This window comes from Heterobasidion irregulare (genome assembly GCF_000320585.1).
Source record: "Heterobasidion irregulare TC 32-1 unplaced genomic scaffold scaffold_11, whole genome shotgun sequence".
NCBI classification, from domain to species: domain Eukaryota; kingdom Fungi; phylum Basidiomycota; class Agaricomycetes; order Russulales; family Bondarzewiaceae; genus Heterobasidion; species Heterobasidion irregulare.
This window is the reverse complement of record NW_009258207.1, coordinates 1,708,863-1,732,008: the sequence shown is the minus strand read 5'-3', so window position 1 is coordinate 1,732,008 and position 23,146 is coordinate 1,708,863. Positions and strand designations below refer to the sequence as shown.

The following is a 23,146-nucleotide window of genomic DNA, read 5'->3' as shown; positions in this document are numbered from 1 at the left end:
ACATGAGCATTACGTGCTTGGCCTATAACAGAGATATATCAGTGAAAAGTTATCAAGAAAGTGATACATATGTTACCATGGCAGTGACAAGGGCTGCAGCTCTGATCAGCTTTTCCTTGCTTCTAGCTGACACTAGGATGGTGGTGATCAACTTAAGATAACTTATAAGAGAGCATAGGACAAATTTTGAGCAAAAAGGGCCTCAAAGTTCCTAAGAGATTAGATGAAATTGGCTTCATAGCATGGCACAGTGGTGCACAATGAGAGACCATACCAGTGATTTGTCCCATTCAGGTATCTATGTCTATGCTAGCATAAAGAAATGGATAAGATGTTGATGAGCATGTATCCATGCTAGGGTCTGAGGGAGGTATTTGGGAAGCTTTGGGAGATACCGAACAGCGCTAGACAAGCACCAAAGATGCCAACTTGCACCAAACATGGTCAGTTCCCACCCGACTGACCATAACCCACCAAAGGATGTTTGGCAGCACTTGGGTTAGTTTGCCCATACTTCACGTACTTACCATAACTGCATGGGAGTATTACAATAGGTGTTTACGAGATCGGAGCCAGTATTCTGTATTGGCCAATGTCCTCTATGAGTCAGTTGGTCCTTATCGCTTATCTTCCAGACTTCCACATGGTCAGTCAAATACGATCTTGCACCATTTTACTTGGCCACCTTGGTCGTATGTTACATCTTCTTTATTCTGATTAGCTCTCCAATGCCTATTCTGACTACCTACACTCAGGCAATGGATCCTGATAATGAGCATGCACCCGTTAATGAGCATGCATCTGCGCTAGGGTCCGTAGGAGGTATTTGGGAAGCTTTGGGGAGATACTGAACAGCGCTAGAGAAGTACCAAAGACACTGACTATTACCGAACATGGTCGGTCCCTACCTGACCAACAACAAGCCACTGAAGAACGTTCAGCAGCACTTGGGTCAGTTCGCCCACACTTCACGTACTTACTATGACCACATAGGAGTGTTATGATAGATGTTTAAGAGATTGGAGCCAGTTCTGTATCAGCCGATGTCCTCTGTGAGTTGGTCGGTCCTTATCGCTTATCTTCCCAACTTCCACATGGTCGGTCCAATGTGATCTTGCACCATTACTTAGCTACCCTGGTCGTACGCTACTTCTTTTTTATTGTCATTGGCTCACCAACACCGGGCAACGGATCCCAAACATTTGGGATTTTGACATCACTGATTACCTTTTACCTTATCACCTTCAGAACCCATATGGACATCTTACTTACCTTCTTATCTTCTCTGATCACTAAGGCTTGGCACCCATTTGACATCTACTCTCATTTCTTGTTTGATATTTTACTTAGGGGCTCTGTTTACTATAAAAACCTATATATAACTCTGGAATAAACCAGCTTTCGCACCCCACAGTTCAGAGCTCATTCGCCCTCGTCTCAACCATTGAAATTGTCTTCATCAACTCCTGAAAACTTGTCATCCTCATCATTCAGCCTTGTTCGCGTTCATACTCATCTCTTCGCTCGTACCCTTCGTCCTCCCTCATATATTGTTAGAGTCCCGTGTGGCTCTTAAAGCACATAGTTGTTGGTTGCGACACTATCTGGAAAAACCCCCCCTTGTATTAGCTCTGGATTATATCTAATAGTGTCTAAAAGTATCTAAAAGTGTTAATAGTATTTAAAAGTGTCTAATTTCCTAATTGGGAGCAACACATTGTGAGCATTGGATTGGTTACTAATTTTATGATATTAGCACTAATTCCATACTAAGAAGTCTTTAATTATTAGTAGGAAATAGTAAGTACTACTGCTCTATCAGTAAGAAGGTAAAGATGGGGCACATTCTATATTATTTCAGCATATTACTCTCCTTCACATATGCCTATACCATTATCTTGTAGCTCTTTTGATGACTTTCCAGCTGCTTTTATAAGGGATATAGAAAGAGAGAAATGTGCATTGATGCCCCCAGCCACTTTGTTGGCAGCTTAGCAGCTGCCACAAGAGGCTATGAAGACCTAGGTACCTTGTCCTTGCACACAAGATCATTAAAGTTGTCATTGTTAGCCAATACCTGCTATTGGTTATTATAGGACACAACATGTGGGTTGGACTTAGGGATATGCTATATGCAGCCTTATAAACCTTGTGTTACGAACTGCTCGTTCGGTAACCCCAAGAGTAGGAGGTTCTTCCCTAGGTCACTCGTGGAGGATGTGGGGAACGATGGTCTCGACTGTACGTGTAGCACAGGAGCCAGGAGTGTATTGCAGTGTAGCAATGAAAGAGTAGAAGGTCCCTGTATGTGAAGATACAGGGGAACGAAGGAGTACTGTAGGAAGACAGTACTGAACGAAGAGAATAGACTGAAGAACCTCAGCCTACTCTATGGGCCTTTTATACTACTTTAGGAAGTAGGGCGTGAGAATACCGTATATGTATCCGTAGGTATTCTGTAAGTCGTCTCTCTCAATAACGACTACTCTTGTGCTTCTCCGTTAGTCTCCTTCCAGCCAGGAATGACTAGGAGCTCAATGCCCGATGTGTGAGTAGTTTGTAAGGCGGCGTTCCATGCCCGCTACGCAATAGGCCCGTGATACTCGACCAACGATAAGGTGATCCATTGGGAGTAGATGACCAAGGTTACTATCTGTACCTTGTTGTACGCCTCACCTTGTGAGGCCGCTTGATATTTGTGATGATCGTGTCGGGATAGACCGCCGTTAAGGCCCGACAGAACGTGATCATGACAATACCCCCTTTCTACATCCTATTCGCCTGGTAGGACAATGCTTTCTGCGCTTTATCGCCACTCCATATACGATTTGCTTTCTTGATCCAAAAATTGATCTCCAGATGCGACTTCCGGGACATGACTTCGTTTTCTGGGAGGAAGACCGACTTACGTCGTTTGATCCTCTAGGAGTTTTCCATCTCCGTTGAGCTGTTTGTTTGTCGAGTCGTGAGGGTACCAAACCTCCGCTCTGTAGGATGTTCTTCCTTCACCCCTCGGTTGTTGTGATCTTTTCTGGGTTCTCAAACCAGGATGTCAGTCCGGCCGGCCTCCGGACAGGTGTCAAGAAAGGCGTATGAATGCGAGTGGTGTGTGGATGAATAGAAACTCTAGCATGTGGATTCCAATTCGTGTCATCAGGTTCTTCTTCTTCCTTCTCCGAGGGCCAAACCTCAGTGTTTCCAGGATAGTCGTTATCCTCGTGATTTCTGTTGTTTCTCTTGGCGTTCAGAGGATGGCGTCCACAGGCAAGTAGGTTGATCGCTTTACAAAGGCTTAGGCCTACTTCCCCAGACTACCATCTTAACGTCCCAAGCAGTATTGCTCCCATACGGTGAGCTCATCTCCGGTGAGGTTGCAGCCATAAATTCCAAGCAGTATTGCCCCCATACGGTGGGCTCATCTCCGGTGAGTTAGTTCGACGTCCAGAGTTTGTTTGATTCACTATGCATATTGGGTTTGAGGCAAGGATGTGAAGAGAATTAGACTTGAAGGGTGCCGCGAGGAGTAAGGAGGAGTCTGACTCCTTCTCCTGATCGGCCCGTTCGTTTGCACGAATGGACATTAAGACCACAGCTGATATATTGGTCGGGTTGTGAGATATATCCACAATGTAGTTTAAACGTCTTGCTGGACGTTCCGTAGTTTATCGTCATTGCGGACGATACCTAGTTTTACATCGTTACGGACGACAGTAGTTTTACATCGTTTCGGATGTATTAAGGTGCTCTGCGCTGCCTTGTAGTTTACTTCTAGGTCACTTGCGGACCTTCTTCATCATCAACATGGAATATCTGTGGGGAAAGATGTTTCTGCACGCCGGACCATTCATCGGTTATGTGCATAGGGCCCTAGACCAGACTTTATCCCGCAGGTTTCCACTGAGGCATGATGGGAACGGTTTATACTATATCAAACCGGATAACTTATACGTCTCAATATTAGGAGACCGCTCAGTTTAACGCCGTGAGGTAGGCAACTTGCAGTTTAACGCCGTGCTTTAGGCGAGCTATCGTCTGACTATGTCCCTCGAGTCACGATAGGCTTTTCCTTCCGAGGATGAAGGTAGTTTAACGTCATCTCGGACGTTGTCGACACATTCTCGTCAAGAATGATGTCGACCGATGATCCCTGTACTAAAAGGGACGAGTAGTTTAACATCTTCTCGGACGGTTGATGACCACGGTCTTGGTCAACAACCACAACTCCTATACGGTAAGGAGCACGTAGTTTAGTGTCATTGCGGACCGATTGATAGCATGGCGGTCAATCCACAACTCCTATATGGTAAGGAGCAAATAGTTTTCCGTCGTTTGCGGACACATTGGTGTCCAGGGGATTGGACATCAATGACAACCCCTAGGTCCAGGGGCACTAGTTTAACGTCGTCACGGACGCGCGGTATCTTGTCAAGATCGCCACGCACGATCCCTGTGCTTGAAGGGACAAGTAGTTTAGCATCGTTTCGGACGCGTGGGGATAACCTTGATTTCCACCATGCACAATCCCTAGAATGAAGGGATGATAGTTTTACATCATTTCGGATGCCCGTAGTTTACCGTCGTTGCGGACGTCGACGCCATTTCCATTGCAAAAATGGCCTCAAACAATCCCTATGTGGTAAGGGACAATAGTTTATCGTCATTGCGGACGAATGGACATCTGGTCGAGATATCCATTACAATCCTCATTCTTGAGAGGACAATAGTTTAACGTCATCGCAGACGTTGTTTTGCCACAAATATTGTGGAAAAACAATGCTTAGTTTAACGTCATCCCGGACGTTCCGTAGTTTATCGTCGTTGCGGACGATTGGGTGGAATAGACTTTTTGTGTGAGTGGCCCGCTCTTGTCGTTCTTCCGCTTTGTGGGCCAGAGAGAGTCGCATGACCTAGTCCCTTCCCACTAGATCTTTTGACTCGAGGCACGTGTCCTAGTTGCCTCCTGACTAGGTCTTGGAGCGGAATTTCTTGTACTTCGACTCCAGGACTAGACTGAGGGCTCCATGAAGAGATGCTTGCTCTTCCATGTCCCCAGACCCCTTGCTTGGATTTGAACCAAGACGACCCGATATTCTTTTACCGAAAAGCGAGTGAATATCGGAAGCGCTTCGACCTCTTACAGGCAGGGTTCTGCGACGCGGATCCTCCCGAAAAAATCCGCGCTTCACCAGAATACAACCACGCTCCTTGGGTCAATGATAGTTTTACATCATCTCGGACGAGGACTAGTTTAACGTCATTGCGGACCCTAGTAGTTTATAGTCATTGTGGACCAAGCCTTTGGTAGTTTTACATCGTTCCGGATGTATTTTATGGCCTCACATCATTATAGGAAGACTTGTGAAGTAGAGGTGGCCCGCTCTCTACATCATCTCATGCGCCAGCTGTAGGATCCCCTAATGCGGAAACGATCCTGTAAAACGGGAGATCCAAAGTGGGACGTCCCAAAACACCAGTCAGACCTTGACTGTGAGGGTTCACTTAACGAGTTGTGCATCATAATTTCTTGACTCGGACTTGCAACCAGTTATGTATGGGCACTTCGCTGTACCAAGGCAAAGAGCCGGCTTGTCGACACCTACGAGTAGAGTATATGTCATGTAGAGGGTTCCCTAATGCGGAAAAAACCCTGTAAAACTGAGGATCCAAATGGGACGCTCGATGCATTTGTCAGATTAACTCCTTGACAGCGAGGATGTGAAAGGTTCCGCCGTAGGTCGTACGTGGAATTATGCCCGCTGTTGTCCTTGATTCGTACCATCATTTGAACCTAGGACTAATGGTCAGGTACTTCCCCTGCCTTCTTATCTTTTCACAGTTTTAAGACATGCAGGTCTGATAGTTTAGACGTCATTCCGGACGCGGGGTAGTTTAACGTCTCTTTCGGACGAGGTCGTACAGTTTAACGTCTTGAGGGACGATCCTAGTTTTACGTTGTTGCGGACGATCGGTAGTTTAAGGTCATTTCGGACCCTCTGTGGGAAGGAGTTCCTCAACTTCCTTACCCCCTTTCTTGCCCTGCAGTTGATCCTTCTTAGTAATCATATGATCCTTGGTAGCCATCGCCTCCTTCGTCAGGTCGATAGTAGGGATCGGCATCGTCGTAATTTCCGGGGTCGTCTAGAGCGTCCCATGCATCGAGCTCGGATCGAGTCCAAGAGCGATTTCTTCTAGCCTCCGAATCAGTGCGGCGAGTTCTGCGGCTACTTCGGTTATTCTGTCCCTCGTCTGTACGAAATCGAGCACTAGGAGGAGGCGTTCCAGGCCGGTGTCGAACACTCCCGCCAGTAGTTGTTCCGTGGCGGAGGGTTGCCTAGGTCCCTCGACTCCTTCTTCCCTCGTTTCTTTGATAGACGGGTGGTTCCTCTTCGTCGGTACCCCCATGGGATAAGGGAGAATTTCGTACCCGGTGAGAGGAGGATGTCGTGTAATTGCTATGTGTTGTACGATTTTCCCGTGGCCTCGGTGAAGGGCGTTCCACGACTGTGTGCGGAGTCCTTCTTGGATTTGGTACAGCCGTGGGACGTTCTCTGGGACGTGGTACATTCCAGATGACAAGGCGGAAGGGGTCGGTTCTACTTGGTTGGACGGCGCCCAGTTCTCCGGTGAAGAGGAGAGCTGGAAGGAGCTCTCTGTTGACATACTGGGAGAATTCGTCGGGATGGATGAGGAGAGCTCGTGGTCGTCCATCGTTATGTTCATACCAAGAGGCGGTGTCAGGGTCTGTTTGGAGGGCGAGTCCTCTGATCTGGAGACTGGCACTAGCCAGTCGTCGAGGTATGTCGCTATGCTTATTCCCGGGTTGCCCTGCAGCGAAGTTAGCGAGTCGTTGTAGGGCCATGGCTGTGGCCATTTGTATTACCGCGGAGATAGTGCTTCGCTGGAGGAGCGTGTCCGCGTGTCGCTCCAATTCTCCGGCGTGAGGATCTGTACCAAGGGTAGTTCTTCCCATGGAGCGGGGAATCTGTCCACCAGTTGGTACTGGCGGAGGTGTAGCTCCCTGTATAACTGGTATCGACTCAGTTTCTCCATGGCTTGGGAGTTGAGCTGCTGTTCTTGCTCGTAGTCCTGAGGGACCTGCAGCTCCAATGCTCGTCGCGATTGTAGCAGGAGGTGGAACTCCCACTGGTACTTCGTCAGAGCCCGGTAGGTTTCTATCATCAGGGTTTTCATTCCGTGATGCATTTCGTGGGGCCCCCTGGGATGACGGTCGGCGAGTTCTCTCCCTTTCTTTGAACTTGGCGTAGTCCTCGGCGTCGTCATCTGAGAAGTTATTGAGGTGTGGAGTGAGGGTGACGATGGCAGGCTCTGGACGGTGAGGGCTGGTTCCTCTATCAATTCGTCCAGCATTGCTTGGGTGAGGACTGGTTCCTCTATCCACTCGTCCGATGTCTGGATTGGACACCATAAGGACGACATCGGGGGAGGAGTTTCTGGATGGTGATGAAGCATCGCGGTCTTCGTGAAGGAGCATTTGAGTGAAAGAGAAGGAGCTTGAGAGAAAAGTGGGGGAAGATGATCCATTAGGGCTTTCTGGTCGCTCTTTTATAGACTTCTCCTCTCCTTTTTCAGGGTGCTCCCGGACGGGGTTTGTCAGGGTATTGGTCATGAAACTCTTTCATAGCTTCTTCCGCTGTCCCTTTTAGGAGAGTGTAGGGTTCCCAGGTATTGTCTGCCTCGGGATATCCCACCCACTTGACCAAGTATTTGGTTCCCTGTCCTTGTTTCTTTGAGTCCACGATCATTTCTACTTCGTAATGTTCTTCATCGTTTAATACCTCCGGCAATGGTCTTGCGAAGTTTTCTCCGTGTGCCTCGGTTTCCCTATACTTGGTTAGCGTTGCGGCGTGGAACACCGGGTGGATCCTCCAGTGTTGGGGAATTTGAAGTCTGTATGCCAGGGTTCCTACTTTCGCCAATATTTTGAAGGGTCCATACCTCCTAGGAGCGAGCTTGAACTTTGGATGGGTCGTCCGGATATGGGTTCTTTCTAGCCATACTTGGTCTCCTTCTTTCCACTGAGGGAGTTTCCTGTAGAGATCCCGGTCTTTGGTGTAATTGCTGGCTATTTGTAGGCTGGCTGCGGCTTCTTCCTAGACTTCTGTGATCACCTTAACGCATTCAGCTACTGCGGGTACCTTTGTTTCCAGCGCAGTGTCAGCTGAATAAGGGGGATTGAACCTGTATAGCACTTCGAAAGGAGATTTTCCGGTGGCAGAATGTTTCCGTGTGTTGTGCGAGAATTCGGCAAACGGCAAAAGGTCCACCCAGTTGTCTTGGTGGTAATTGCAGAACGTTCTCAGGAACTGTTCAATCTCCTGGTTTACTCGTTCTGTTTCTCCATCCGTCTGGGGATGATAAGCCGTGCTGAGAGCAGCGGTGATTCCTAGCCGTTTCCAGAGTTCTCGGGTGAACTTGGCCGCAAATTGGGGGCCGCGATCAGATACTATTTTGGTCGGCAACCCATGTCGATTGAAAACGTTATTCTGGAAAAGCACGGTTGTTTCTTCTGCCGTGATCGTTTTCTTGCATGGGGTGATGACTATGCCTTTGGACAGACCTTGATCCACTACCACATTAATCGAGTCAAAACCCTTGCTTTCGGGTAAGTCCGTGACGAAGTCTGTCGAGATGAATCGCCAAGGGACGTTGGTAGTTTCCAAAGGGTGGATAGGAGGGTGCGTCTTGTGTGTCAAATTCTTGGTCAATTGACATACCGCACATCCATCCACGTATTCATGAACGAACTTTGTCATGTTTTGCCACCAATAGCGTTGTACCATCTCCAGTGTTTTGGTTCTCCCTGGGTGTCCTACTGCAGGTGCGTCGTGATGCGTTTTGACAATAAGTCTTCGTATGGCATCGTCTTTTGGGACGCATATATGGCCGTTTCGTCTGGTGATTCCGTCTTCGTGTGTCCAATGTCCTAATAAACCTCTCATTCCTTGTGGCCCTACTCGTAAGAGTTTGGCAAGGGCTACCTTTGTCAGGGCATCATGTTCCGATTTTGAGAGTCGGATGAGGGAGATGAGGTCCGAGGATACGATTTCTGTGGACTTAATATGCCTCGTCGGGGACGGTTCTACCAGTGTTTCGTCGGATTTGTTGAAAAGGTTGGCCGGGAGCAAGATTTGAGCCTTGTTGTCAGATTCCACCCCCTCGCTTAGATCTGGATGCCTGGACAGAGCATCGGAGTGATTTGTTGACCCTGCTTTATAGCTGAGTGTGAAGTCGAATCTGCTGAAATAGAGGCTCCAACGGGCGTGTCGTCGTGACAAGTCTCACGCTGTTTGGAAATGTTCCAGATTTTTGTGATCTGTTCAGATCTCAAATGGGTGTTGTGCGCCTTCGAGGTAATGGCTCCAGTGTTCCAACGCCTTTATGATGGCCAGGAGTTCGTGATCGTGGACGTCGTAATTGCGTTCTGCTAGTGAAAATGACCCGGAAAAGAATGCGACTGGGTGCCAGTCGCCGTCTTTTCCTTCTTGCAGGAGGGTAGCTCCATAAGCAATTAATGAGGCATCCGTTACTAGTCGATATGGATGCATGGGGTCCGGGTAGTTCAGAATGGGTTTGCTGATAAATGCCCTTTTCAATTGTTCGAAGGCTTCCTGGCACTTCGAAGTCCAATTCCATTTTGCATCTTTTTTGGTGAGGTCGTGCAGGGGGCGTGCGATAAGGGAGAACTTATCAATGAAACACCTGTAGAAATTTCCTAGACCTAAAAAGGAGCGAATGTCTCGGACGGTACGCGGGATTGGCCAATCTTGTATGGCGTCCACCTTCGAGTCTTCCATGGCGACATGGTCTTTTGAAATTGTGTATCCCAGATATTGGAGTTTTTCTTTATAAAACTCGCATTTTTCTGGTTTCAAGTAGAGGTCGTTGTCGTGTAAGATCTGGAAAACTTGGTTCAGGACTTGAATGTGCTCTGCCATGTTTTTGGAGAAGATGAGGATGTCGTCCATATATACAGTTATTTTTCGGGCTGTGATGAGTTCTCTGAAGATCATGTTCATCATGGCCTGGAAGGTGGCTGGTGAGTTGGTGAGGCCGAAGAACATCACCGTAGGTTCGTAGGAACCCAGCGGAGTGATGAAAGCTGCCTTCCACTCGTCGCCTTTTTTGATTCGTATATTGTTGTATCCCCATCGTACATCCAATTTGCTGAAAATGGTGGCCCCTTTGATCACGTCCAATAGTTCTTGGATCAGTGGAAGGGGGCACACATTTGGGATGGTGTACGAGTTCAAATGGCGATAGTCCTGTACCGGGCGCAGTTTTCCATCTTTCTTTCCTATAAAGAAAAATGGGGCTGCCGTTTGTGAGGTGGATCGACGGATGGTCCCCCGAGTGAGGTGTTCCTTGATGAATTTCCCTAGTTCATCATGTTTCTTTGGGCTCAAGGCGTAGATTTTTGGTACTTGAGGTTTGAAAGTCGGTTTCAGATCTATGGCGTGGTCCCAATAAGTGTGTTCTGGGAGTCGCTGCGACTTTTGTTCACTGAAAATGTCCAAAAATTCATGATGCGCCTTGGGAACTCTTTCCTTTAGATTGGTGACGACGATTTTGTCCTCCAAGTCCTGGTCGAAGCTGGCAAATCCTGACGGTTCGGGAGCCAGTTTCCGAATTACTGGTTCCTCTATGGCCTGTTTTCCTGAGGTTTTATCTGGGAGATCAGGTTCTCCCCTGTTTGGTGAAAGAGATGGCTTGGCTTGAGCTTTTCGTTTCTCTTCTGCATATTTCCTTATGTCCTGTAGGAGCCATTTCCTTTTGAGGTATGCTCGTAGTTGGATGCCAAACGTTCCGCTATGATCGCGGAGTCCTACATCTTCCGATAATCTTCGGAGATGTTCTAGGCGCTGTTTTTCGCGCTCGTTAATGCGTGGTTTGTGCCGTGGCTCCACGTCTGATAACCGCCTTTTATTTTGCGGTTCTTCCCTTGCCCTAGTAAACCCATGCGGTTGTTGGCATTTCTGGGGGCACCGATCAAAGTGCACTTCACGTCGCCTCCATTCAATGGAGGGATCATGGTATTTCAACCAATCTGTTCCTAGGATAAGGTCGTCCTTCCCTAGATTGGAGATAAACATCTGGACGCACTCAGTATGCGTTCGTCCATTGATGTCCCGAATGGTGAGGTTTACATCCAAGGCAGATCGGATGAGACCTGCTTTGTTAATGGTGTCATCGACGTTCCGGACACAAATGGGGTTGTTGAGTGTATAGGTGGGGAAACAATGTCTCCTGACCCAAGTTTCGTTTACTATAACCCCTTCGCATGCCGAATCGATGGTTGCCTTTGCTCTACCGTATTGACTCCTGTTTGATACTTTCATGTTCAGGCGTATGGGAGTGATGATATGGTCGTTCATTGCTCCGATACGAATACAAGTGCGGGCATCAAACTCAGGTCGTCCTTGACCTCTCTCCTTTGCTGGTGAGGGAGAGGTCAGGAAAAATGCTCCGCGTGTCCCAAGATTACTTCTCTGGCTTCATCTTCTCCTAATTCTCCGAGCACTGCTCCGATTCGAGCAGAATGACTGACGCTTCCGTCTCCCCGTCGTCCGTTAGGTAACATAGTGTGTTGCCCATGGTTCGTTTGGGGTCGTCCGGATGAGGTAGAGTGAGAACGTTCCATTGAAGGACCAGGTTGTGGTACCCGCTGGTCGTTGCGAGGAACATTCTCTGTCTCCATTCCTCGATATATTCCTGCTTGGTCTCCCATAGCGGGTGCGTCGTCTTCTCCCTCCAAATCAGCTGTGCGGTTTCTTCTCTCTGTCGTACCCATGCGTCTCTTCGAGTTTCCTCGAACTGGATGAACGCCTCTACGTGGTGACCAACAGTCAGCACTAGAGTGCCCTGGCTTTCCACAGTTAGAACAGGAGGTGGTTCGCTTGCCGTCAAATTTTCTCTTTTGACTTTCGGTGTTACGCTTTCTGGTAGCGTCAATGTCCATGTCGACCACCTGGTTGTTCATTCTGCGAGGGGCAGTTATGGAGTTATAACGGACGGCTGGTTGGGTATGGAAATGATTCAGATAATCGCTGCGAAAGGAGGTGGAGTTGGCAAGGATGGCCTTTTGAGCGGATCTGGCTCTGAGTCGTCCGTTTATTTCGCAGGCTGTGTTAATCCAGTCCTGAATGGTGTCCTTTGGTTGAACTTCCTTGTCATATATTTTATCCATGACGCGCGGGTCTAACCCACGTTGGAAGTAGGGGACTTGCTCCTTGTCGGAGATGTCGGCATCGGCAGCAATGAGAATGAATTGGTTGGAGTATTCATCAACCGTCATTCGTCCTTGGGAGAAGGCCATGAGTACGCTTCGCACTTTATCGGCCTTGCCTGTCTCCCTAAATTGGAGCTTGAACTTTGTTAAAAAGTCCCTCCAGGTTCCTAGATCAGTGGGGGGGTCCGCTCCTACTAATTTGAGAAGGAAGTTCTCGGCCCAAGCTCCTGCCATGCCATATCTCATGCATGAGAGCACCAGGGATATCTTGTCTTGATTGGTCTTGTACTGATCGGATTCTGCTGCGAAAAGAAGAAGGCATTGGAGCATGAATTTCTGGGATTCGATGCGGTTGCCTGTGTAGTTGTCTGGGAGTTTGACTTTTCCTCTTCCGGGTTGTACTGTTGCGGAAGGGGGGTCTGTAGAAGTCGAAGCTTGTCCCGACATTTCGGTGAGTGGTTCGTTTCGGGTGTTGATCGGTGTTTGGTCTGGTGAGTCGGAGTCTGATTCCAAGGTTGTTTCCTCTTGCTCCGAGTCTTCGGGGATTACCGGCGCCGGTTCCCTGTATTGTGGGGCTAGTTCCCACTGAGCTTCTGTTTCGTTCCAAATATCCTCTTCCTCTGTTCCATCTTCAAGGGTGAAGTAATAACGCCCGTTTCGGTATGAGCAGTTATCGTAATTCGGAGGGGCGTATCTGTTGTTGTCTTCGTAGACCCAGAAGTCCCCTTCACGCCGGATAGGGCGATTGTTGTGACGGAATCGGTTATTGATACGTCTAGTGCCGGGTGGATATTCCTGGCCTAGGTCTTGCTCCAGAGTGTGTGTAGTAACACTCTCTTAATGGGGGTCTATTATCCCCACCAAGGAAGGTTATGAGAGAGAGTGTGGCAGCAAGCTAGTGCGAGCAAGGTAGGGGCAGAAGAGTCTATTCTAGTGTTACGAACTGCTCGTTCGGTAACCCCAAGAGTAGGAGGTTCTTCCCTAGGTCACTCGTGGAGGATGTGGGGAACGATGGTCTCGACTGTACGTGTAGCACAGGAGCCAGGAGTGTATTGCAGTGTAGCAATGAAAGGGTAGAAGGTCCCTGTATGTGAAGATACAGGGGAACGAAGGAGTACTGTAGGAAGACAGTACTGAACGAAGAGAATAGACTGAAGAACCTCAGCCTACTCTATGGGCCTTTTATACTACTTTAGGAAGTAGGGCGTGAGAATACCGTATATGTATCCGTAGGTATTCTGTAAGTCGTCTCTCTCAATAACGACTACTCTTGTGCTTCTCCGTTAGTCTCCTTCCAGCCAGGAATGACTAGGAGCTCAATGCCCGATGTGTGAGTAGTTTGTAAGGCGGCGTTCCATGCCCGCTACGCAATAGGCCCGTGATACTCGACCAATGATAAGGTGATCCATTGGGAGTAGATGACCAAGGTTACTATCTGTACCTTGTTGTACGCCTCACCTTGTGAGGCCGCTTGATATTTGTGATGATCGTGTCAGGATAGACCGCCGTTAAGGCCCGACAGAACGTGATCATGACACCTTGTCTATTAGTATAGTGGCTAATACTGTCTTGTGCAGCACACAATCATTATCACTATTGATATTACAATTTTTAGCACTAATTATATTGTTCATTGCCTTAATATACAGAAGATGCTCAAACTTGGTGTTTTCCTCTAGCTGTTAGGCTGTGGAAAAGACAGTCATGTTGGTATGTGGTGCCAAAATGATATATTTGCCTGCCATATAGGAAATATATGCATTAAGCATATTAAGATCACCTCTAACGATCTTGTGCTTATTTATATATAGGCATGCCATACATATACTCTTGTCCCCACCTTCTACCTCACTAATGGCTATTTGGAAAACCCCTCTCTCTTATTGGATCTTGATTATTCATAATTATGTTTTGATCAAATTTGCAAATTCAGGTAGCATTGTCTATACTAGTAGAGTCCTATTGAATATTACACTCAATCATAGTTTTACACATTCTTAGTCCAAAGTGTGAAAGTGCCATAATTTATTTTTATCCAATATAAAGTGTATTATTGATTTTCCATTAGTTTATTATCTTCTTAGCTGGTGTTTAAACTAAATCCTAAAAGACCCGACTTTTTAGGTATTTATTGACCTATTTATTTATAAGATAGAGGAAAGATAAATGTTAAATAAAATCAGAGATATTGAGGTTGCCTATATTATGTCTACTTATTTAGATTACCAAGTTCATATCTTAGACTTTGTGGCTTAGTGGCTTAGAGCATCTGTCCTGGGTGCTTGCATACATGAGGTTGTTGGTTCAACTCTAGCAGAAGGCAGGTTTGTTATAAGGTATATTCTGTGTTTAGGTATTGAACTAGTGCTCTAATAGACATGACTTTATAAGAAGGCTATGAGAACTGTGATGCTTGATTTATTATTATTTTTCCGAAATTTGAAGTTATAATGAATCCTAATAATTCCTAATTTAGGAAAATTATGTCTAATTAGAACAGGTTTAGAGGGGGGGTAAGCTAAAAATATCTAATCCTAATCGTTCTTAATTATGCATAAATAGAACTAATTAGAGCTTAATACAAAGGGATGGTTTTCCAAATGCACTACTTTCTTGTTACTGACTGAATTGCCAACACAACCGACCGAATGTTTGGTCAGTGTCCGATGCAGTCCTGAAACCGTTCGGGTGCTATAATCTCACACTCCTCGCTGCTTCTCAGTGCGCCATTTATTTCTAAAGTCCTCACTAATGATTCCTTGTGTATCAGATACTAGCTCCAGCACCCTTGCATTAGAGGTTGTTTTGGTGTTGTGCTTGGCACTTAGAGCCACCTCTAGCGTATCACCATGCTAGGGTCTGAGAAAGGTATTTGGGAAGCTTTGAGGAGACACTGAACAGTGCTAGATAAGTACCAAAGATGCCAACTATTACTAAACATGGTCGGTCCCTACTTAACCAACCATAACCCACTAAAGGACATTTGGCAGCACTTGGCCCACACTTCACGTACTTACCATGACTACACAGGAGTGTTACAATAAGGTGTTTATGAGATCAGAGCCAGTATTCCAGGTCAGCCAATGTGCTCCGGGAGTCAGTCAGTCCTTATTGCTTATCTTCCTGACTTCTGCATGGTTGGTCAAATGTGATCTTGCACCATTACTTGGCCACCCTAGTTGTACATTACTTCTTCTTTATTGTCATTGGCTTGCCAACACCTGTTTCTGCTATCTACACTCAGGTGACGGATCCTAAACATTTGGGATTTTGCCATTGCTGATCACCTTTTACCTTATTACCTTTGGAACCCATATGGACATCCCACCTATCTTCTTATCTTCTCTGATCACTAGGGCTTGGCACTGTTATGATCACATTCTGTCAGGCCTTAACGGCGGTCTATACCGACACGATCATCACAAATATCAAGCGGCCTCATGAAGTTGAGGCATACAACAAGGTACAGATAATAACCTTGGTCATCCACTCCCAATGGATCACCTTATTGTTGGTCGAGTATCACGAGCCATATTGCGACGGGCATAGAATGCCGCCTTACAAACTACTCACACACTGGGCATTGAGCTCCTAGTCTTTCCTGGCCGGAAGGAGACGAACGGAGAAGCACAAGAGTAGTCGTTATTGAGAGAGACGACTTACAGAATACCTACGGATACATATACAGTATTCTCACGCCCTATTTCCTAAAGTAGTATAAAAGGCCCATAGAGTAGGCTGAGGATCTTTAGTCTATTCTCTTCGTTTCTCCTATATCTTCACATACAGGACTCTTCATTCCAGTACTGTCATTCTACAGTACTCTTCATTGCTACATCGCAATACATCTCTGGCTCCTGTGCTACACGTACAGTTGAGACCATCGTTCTACCCTCTCTCTACGAGTGACCTAGGGAAGAACCTCCTACTCTTGGGGTTATCGAACGAGCAGTTCGTAATAGGCACCCATTCAACACTTACTCTCATTTCATGTTCAATATTTTACTTAGGGGCTCTGTTTATTATAAAAACCTACATACAACTCTGGAATAAACCAGCTTTTGCACCCCACAGTTCAGAGCTCATTTGCACTTGTCTCAACCATTGAAATCATCTTCATCAACTCCCAAAAACTTGTCATCCTCGTTATTCAGCCTTGTTCACGTTTGTACTTGTCTCTTCACTCATATCCCTTGTCCTCCCTTGCATATTGTCAGAGTCCTGTGTGGCTCTTGAAGCACATAGTTGTTGGCTGTGACACTATCTTCTTGTTACCAACCAAATTGCCAACATGACCGACCGAACGTTTGGTCAGTGTTTGGTGTAGTCCCGAAACTGTCCGGGTGCTATAATCTCACACTCCTCACTGCTTCCCAGTGTGCCATCAATTTCTAAAGTTATCACTAACAATTCCTTGTGTATCAGATACTAGCTCCAGCACCACCTGCATTAGAGGTTGTTTTAGTGTTATGCTCAGCACTTAGAGCCACCTCTAGCATATCACTGTCAATTAACAATGCAGCTGCTTAGGTATTTCTCGAGGATGCCTACAAGGTCATCCACAACCACAGTATTAGCAGGGTTCTTGGACTTTGAATCCATCCTGGGGCTAACATTGACAAGATCTTCGAATTCACAGTTGGGAGGGCGAACATCAATCTGCTCTCCAAACTGGACAATGTGAGTTTTTATATTCCATGGTCACATGTTATGTGGCAGCTGACCACTCTCAATTGTTCTGTCCATTTTTAGGGATCCAGCATCCCTATAGCTTGGTACTATGGTCCCAACAAGATTGATGGTAGCAGGTGCAACTCTCACTGCATGCCGGAACGAGGCAGGCATATTGTTTTGAACCATGTTCATGTTTAATGTTGATGCTCCTCCGTTGGCGAGTGCTCCTCCTTTAAGTGTTTCATATCCAGGCTTGATCGTCATTCCCCTCCAGCACTTCTCACTGACCCCGTCGAGCCGGCATTAAGAATGCAGTATTGTCCTATATGTTTGCTATTTGTACCAACTCCTGACAATTTTTGATGTACGACTAGTTCTGAATCAACATATATTTGCGTTTGCGTTTATCATGATGGAACTGGGTCTCGATGTCCACCCAAAGCGAATTTTCATTGTATAGGTAACATTATCTCGCGTATAGCATGTAAATGCGCGCGAATGATCAGCCTGGGCCCTATATACACAGTCTGAGGACACATCACGCAACAATAGCATATCCAGGCAAAAATCTTCTCCGATGTGTACCAACCTCAGTGTCTCTACATACAGTCTGTAATATGCATGGCTCCTCGGCGTCTCTTTATCGGGCTCTTACCCTGTATTTCTGGGACATAATTAAGGAATCGGCCTGATATACATTCATTTACCAAGATTGAAGACAAAAAAAAGCATAGATATCAAAGAGAACTTTCGAATAACAGCTTCCGCGGCTTGCTCAGCGCCGGGGCGGGAGAAATCAACGCAGGCCTGTCATAGAGGTCAGGTCGATAAAGCAGGAATTAGCAAGCAAGAAACAGGACATACATGGACGTCCCGCAATTGGCAGCTGGGTTTCCCATGATGATGCTTTCAGACACACCGGCGATACTGTCCATCTTGCTACATGCTGACGCATCAAACAGGTGGTCCGTCGTCTTCTCAAACGACGAGAGCATCAGGACGCTGTCCTTCATTTTCGCCACACCGAAGCGGGTGATGCCCAGTACTTCGCCCTGTGCAATTGAAATGTGTTGTGGTTTGGCGAAGGTCGAATCGAAGAAAATCAGACAGACCTTATAGGTCATGATATCTCCAAGCAGCATGACATGCCGAGGATCGATGCTCATCCCATGCGACTGCATCGTGAACTGGATCTCGTCGATAATTGTTTGTCGCGCGGATTCGATACCTAGAACCTGTGCGGCCTCAATCACATGATTGGTCGTCACCTGTTCTCCAACAATGCCTGAAAAGTATTCTTTTAGGCTAAGTTATGTTTGCAGCAAGCGACTCGGTCAGACCTTCAGTCACCATGACCTTCTTCAAGCCACATCCCTCGACGAGTAGCTCGTTGTTGCCCTTCTTGCCGCGCTCGTTGTCACGCTCGATCTTATTGATAACCGCACGCGAGATCGTAGCAACACCCTGAGCAGGGAGAGTGAGGTGTGTTCGAAGGCTGTGAGTGGCAAGATCTACCTTTACTACAATGCTGGGTAGAGCTCGTTTGATTTCGCACATGCGGTAATATTTATCGAGCCCGTCGATGTATATTCTGAGACGATTTCGAAGAGGGAGAATAGTTATACTCTGCTGATCCATCAGATGCAGATTGTCATGTAAGTAGATGCTACACTGACCTCTTGCTTAATCTTGAGCTTCCGGGAGGCAACGATCGCCCACTTGACATCGTCAAGAGTCAATTCAAGCTAACATGTTGTTGATATTGAGCGTTCTCCGTTGCGATAAAGGGGACCACGAACCTGGAGCTTCTGCACGCTTTCCATGTCAATGAGGACACCAATGTACATGTACTCAGGTGCCCAAGCCTCTTCTATCACTGCTGCAACCTGCGGGGCAGACATAAGGCTACCTGAAAATGACACCTAGATGATGGCGATGCATTACAGCACTCACATCTCCCAGAAGCGTCTTTTCTAATCTTCCCTTCACGATCCGAGCCGAAGCCTCCGAGTCCGCTGTGACGAGCTTACAGCTGATGATAGGTGTGCTGATAATCTTGGCCGCATTGATGATCTCTTTTATTCGTGGTACGCCGAGTGTGACATTCATGGTTGCGACGCCAGCAAAATGGAACGTCTTGAGCGTCATCTGAGTGCCAGGCTCGCCGATAGACTGAGCGCCAACAGCGCCAACGGTGGATCCTATCGCGAGAAAGGCATAGGTCAATGTACGCTGGAGAGGAAAGAGGAGAATGGGTATACCAGGCTCGATTTTTGCTTTGGTGTACTTTATCCAAGCCATATAGAGAAATGTCGTCAGTTGCTCCTGCGTAATCCTGGATATCTTGTCAACAAAGGCTTCATCTACGTCTGCATGCTAACTAGTTTAGCGGACCAATAATCATGATTATCCAGCGGCTACGTTTACCTGACGCGCCTATCGACAAGTCGGTGTCCTCATCCCACTCGCTGTTGCGCTCCAGAGCCTCGAACATTCCGCGGCTCCTTCGTGCATCAACCAGGGGCTGAATAACATGATCTTGAATAAAGTTGCGGATAGTTGCAATGTAGACCGCCGTGCAATCGCGTAGGAACTTCGGCTGCGAAAGTTCTTGGTCCACGATTTCCATGATCTCGTACGGAAGCAAGCCACGCGCTGAGCGTGAAGTAGTAGCCTGTATCAAGGTTGTCGAAGGAAAAAACATGACCGCAAATAGGTTTGACGCACTCCGGCGTGTTTCCACGCTCGCACAAAATCAATTGGCTGCGAATCGCCCTCCAAACATGCTGGATCCAACCCATCGCCGCCAAATGTAAACTGCACCACGCCTCCAACCGCATTCCTCACTGACAGATCATAGTACGTTGTCAGGTCTTCCATGGCCTTCATCAGCCGTCGTTGCATATACCCTGTTTCCGCTGTCTTCACCGCAGTGTCAGTAAGGCCATCGCGTCCAGTCATAGCGTGGTGGAAGAACTCTGTCGGGGAGAGGCCCGAGTAGAATGAATTGCGAACGAACCCCTTGGATGGCGGCTCTCGCGACTTCTTCGGAAAGTGCGGAAGGGTGCGGTCCTGAAATCCATCAGGAATGCGCTGACCGGAGATAATTTGTTGCCCGACGCATGAGACCATCTGACAAACGTTGACGGTGGAGCCTGTGCATATCGTGAGTTGGAGCTACGTACAAAACAAGGGTTTGTATATTAAATAAACGGCAGCAGACCTTTCGAGCCGCATGTTGCCATGATTAGTGGCGCATTGTGTCGGCTTAACTCCTTCATACAAATGGCCGCGACATCGTCACGAACCTTGTTCAGTACTCCCGCGATCTCGCTCTCGAGAGTCTGCTCCTGGTTACATCCGGGCTTGTTGTTAAGCTTTCCCATCTTGGCAAGCGTGATTAAGTCCAAACATTTTGCATATGCAGTTTCGACAAGCTCGTCCTTTTTGTGGGAAAGAATGGGACCGGGGATGACATCGTTGATACCTAACGAAAAGCCAAAATTTGCTGCGAAGGATTTGAGTCAACTTCACTAGGATGAGAGAGTGGCACGCGCACCTAACCACCGTGCAGAGAGCTTAGCCAGCCGATTCATGGTCACTGCGGCCACTTCATGCCCATAATCTCTCAGGATGACACTGAACATCGACGTTTTCTTCCCACCTCCAACGATCGCTTTGTCCACCACACCACACATGATCTCGCTGTTGACAATAACCAACCAGCCGTCATTTGGAGATAGATCTGGCGCGACCGTATGCATCCTGATCGAGTAGCATTTTGCATTTGGCTTGATCATCTCCTTGCACCTGCTTTCGACGTTGACCAAGACGTTCGACCGCTTGTTTGGCCGCATGAGCACGTTGAACACTTGTTTACCCGTCCATAGCTGCACCGGCTTCCAGATGGTAGGTGGAGGAATATCGATATGGAGGTCAGCGTCAGCCAAGTAGGAGCAAATTTGTGTGAATTGACGCCGATCGAGAAAGTTATCACGTAGGCTGAGGAGATATGAAGCTGTGATGAAATCTTGGATTGCTGCAATTACAGGCTCGCCATTACGCGGAGTGACGGTGTTTTTTTTAACGCTCATGAGTTCGAGAGCCTCAGTGCGAGCTTCTTCCGTCTGAGGAATATCTACAGGCTGTAGGTCAATTCGGGAATATTAACGAGAACTGCAAAAGCGCGTACGCAGGTTCATCTCATCTCCGTCGAAGTCGGCGTTGTATGGTCCACATACGCACTCGTTGAGGCGGAACGTCCGCCATGGTCGAACTCTAACCTAGTGTCGGGACCCGGGGGTGAGGGCCACGAAAATAGTCATATCGATTCAATGACATACCCTGTGACACATGATGGAGATCTAGTAGCATGATAAGTATCAGCTTAGTCGTGGGTCTGAGTAACTGATATACCTTATGTAGACTTGGCTGGCGGTTGAACAGTGCCACGTCACCGTCGACAATATGTCGCTCAACAACGTCGCCATACCGCAGGCCATCTGCGATCGCATTCCGGTTCCCGAACTTGAGGTATTTTTTGAAACCGCTGTTGCTTGCTGTCACATAGTTCGCGCCCGGATGGACATCGCACCCATTCCGTACTGCCTGGCGGAGTTTCTCGATATTGAACATTGTAACGCGCTCTGGGTAGGTAAGGATCTTGGCAATCCGCTCGGGCACCGCGACTTCGTCGATACGCAAGTTAGGGTCAGGGGAAATCACGGTGCGACCGGAGAAGTCAACGCGCTTCCCTGACAGATTACCCCGAAAGCGACCCTGCTTCCCCTTGAGCCGCTGACAGAATCCACGAATGGGTTTCTGGCCCATTTGTGAAGGGACGCCGGGCATTTCCGAGTTGATGTACATAGCTACGGAAAGCTGCAAGAATTCCCATTGCTCCTACAGGCCGGTTAGATGACATTGTCTTCTGCACCGGAGGCAAGCGCACCATGAACTGCGCGGTAGGCGCACCCTTCGCGATACCTTGCTTGAGAAGGGCGTTCGTGAAGACAATCTCGGTCAACTTGACAGTGAGGTCATCCTCGTTTGAGGCACCGTCTTGGGCAACAGATGGACGTATGCAAACAGGAGGGACAGATATATACTGCCAGATATATTCCTCCGGTCGATTGTGTTCCGGGCGTAGGCCAAGGAGTTCACAATCCTGATAATGTCATCAGAATACATCCTGTATCGCCGCGAGCAACGTACCTCATCCGATATCCTTTTGAACAAGTCTAAGGCCTTGAGGGGATTTAGATCCTCGTGTACGGTTTTGTGAATGTACATCCCCAACTCTTTTTGGGCTGCAATCGCTGATGCAAACGTCCCCTTCCACTTCTCCAAATCATCTGCCGTCTTCTTTGCTCTAAATTTATCATGGATGACCTTCAGCGCCCCTGCCTTTTTTACAACGCCATTTATTGCGGAACAGAATGGGCAATAGATCTTCTTGCGTGCAGCAGTGTTCAATGCTTTGACAATTGCAAGACGATGTACATTCTCAAGGTTGGGACGGCGGAAGCGCTTGAGAAACGCACGGCGCTCAGATTCTTCGAGAAGCACTCGTGCACAAGTCTTACGTGGAAGCTAGAGCAGATTGTAGCGATATATAGATGAAACGCACCTTGCATATACATTGAAGGACGCCAATTGTATGCTTGAAGTAACCGATGTGAAAGACAGGGACGACGAGCTTGATGTACGCGTAGTGGCCGACACAGTCGACTGAGTTCAGTCCGCACGTCTCACAGAATGCAGATTTCTCCACCGTGCCCTGAGATGTACCTTCAGCTCAATTTACTGATACAATAGGATGTTCACGTACCAGCCGTCGATCTAACATTCCGTCCTTCGCCGGTGCACGCTCAGAGCTTGCTGTATACAAATCACGATGTGTGACCTGGAATTCCGAGATTTTGACAATATCCTGTGCATTGAATGTTGTGAACTGCAGATGTTTGCTTTTTAGAACTTATCAACACAAGCTTGCATCATTGACATCAACAGCACGTACATGACCTTAGGTACGGTGGCGGATACGGTTTCTTTCATGGTTACTAGCCGGCAAGAGATGGGGGGGTCAGTTCGGGTGAACTCGACATCTTCCATACGGCAAAGCGGAACATATTTAGGCTCCGCGCCAAAGTTATATCCCGTTTCGTTGAGAGTCACTCATTGCAGTTTGCTCGTATGTAGGTCACAGATATCAGGAACTTGAAC

The 23,146-nt window shown here is 47.5% G+C and overlaps 7 protein-coding genes across 7 annotated transcripts; 1 reads left to right on the top strand and 6 right to left on the bottom strand.

Moving 5' to 3' along the window:
• Window positions 1-786: 786 nt before the first annotated feature.
• On the bottom strand, window positions 787-972 carry HETIRDRAFT_327892 (uncharacterized protein; the record flags this gene model as incomplete). Its single annotated transcript, XM_009553502.1, has 1 exon — window positions 787-972. A coding segment is annotated over one exon (186 nt), but the record flags the coding sequence as incomplete, so codon positions are not given.
• Window positions 973-6,052: 5,080 nt separating this feature from the next.
• On the bottom strand, window positions 6,053-7,492 carry HETIRDRAFT_422283 (uncharacterized protein; the record flags this gene model as incomplete). The annotated part of the gene is made up of 2 exons (XM_009553501.1): window positions 6,053-6,331; window positions 6,374-7,492. The coding sequence occupies 2 exons, from the start codon at window positions 7,490-7,492 to the stop codon at window positions 6,053-6,055; spliced, it is 1,398 nt and encodes a 465-aa protein (XP_009551796.1).
• A 2,425-nt stretch (window positions 7,493-9,917) lies between these two features.
• On the top strand, window positions 9,918-10,220 carry HETIRDRAFT_329022 (uncharacterized protein; the record flags this gene model as incomplete). The annotated part of the gene is given in 2 exon segments (XM_009553500.1): window positions 9,918-10,050; window positions 10,063-10,220. Coding segments are annotated over 2 exon segments (291 nt in total), but the record flags the coding sequence as incomplete, so codon positions are not given.
• An 807-nt stretch (window positions 10,221-11,027) lies between these two features.
• Window positions 11,028-11,393, bottom strand: HETIRDRAFT_53014 (uncharacterized protein; the record flags this gene model as incomplete). The annotated part of the gene is made up of 1 exon (XM_009552867.1): window positions 11,028-11,393. A coding segment is annotated over one exon (366 nt), but the record flags the coding sequence as incomplete, so codon positions are not given.
• Window positions 11,394-11,470: 77 nt separating this feature from the next.
• On the bottom strand, window positions 11,471-12,694 carry HETIRDRAFT_328530 (uncharacterized protein; the record flags this gene model as incomplete). The annotated part of the gene is made up of 1 exon (XM_009553499.1): window positions 11,471-12,694. One exon carries the CDS (start codon window positions 12,692-12,694, stop codon window positions 11,471-11,473), a length of 1,224 nt encoding a protein of 407 aa, XP_009551794.1.
• Window positions 12,695-15,091: 2,397 nt separating this feature from the next.
• Window positions 15,092-15,256, bottom strand: HETIRDRAFT_327882 (uncharacterized protein; the record flags this gene model as incomplete). The annotated part of the gene is made up of 1 exon (XM_009553498.1): window positions 15,092-15,256. A coding segment is annotated over one exon (165 nt), but the record flags the coding sequence as incomplete, so codon positions are not given.
• Window positions 15,257-17,594: 2,338 nt separating this feature from the next.
• On the bottom strand, window positions 17,595-22,978 carry HETIRDRAFT_389945 (uncharacterized protein; the record flags this gene model as incomplete). Its single annotated transcript, XM_009553497.1, has 21 exons — window positions 17,595-17,728; window positions 17,786-17,973; window positions 18,034-18,206; window positions 18,262-18,385; window positions 18,437-18,547; window positions 18,598-18,666; window positions 18,721-18,807; window positions 18,875-19,122; window positions 19,183-19,290; window positions 19,349-19,595; window positions 19,649-20,076; window positions 20,145-20,429; window positions 20,481-21,059; window positions 21,114-21,204; window positions 21,265-21,285; window positions 21,338-21,823; window positions 21,873-22,088; window positions 22,136-22,501; window positions 22,551-22,700; window positions 22,752-22,887; window positions 22,941-22,978. 21 exons carry the CDS (start codon window positions 22,976-22,978, stop codon window positions 17,659-17,661), a joined length of 4,221 nt encoding a protein of 1,406 aa, XP_009551792.1. The 3' UTR covers window positions 17,595-17,658.
• Between the last annotated feature and the right edge of the window lie 168 nt (window positions 22,979-23,146).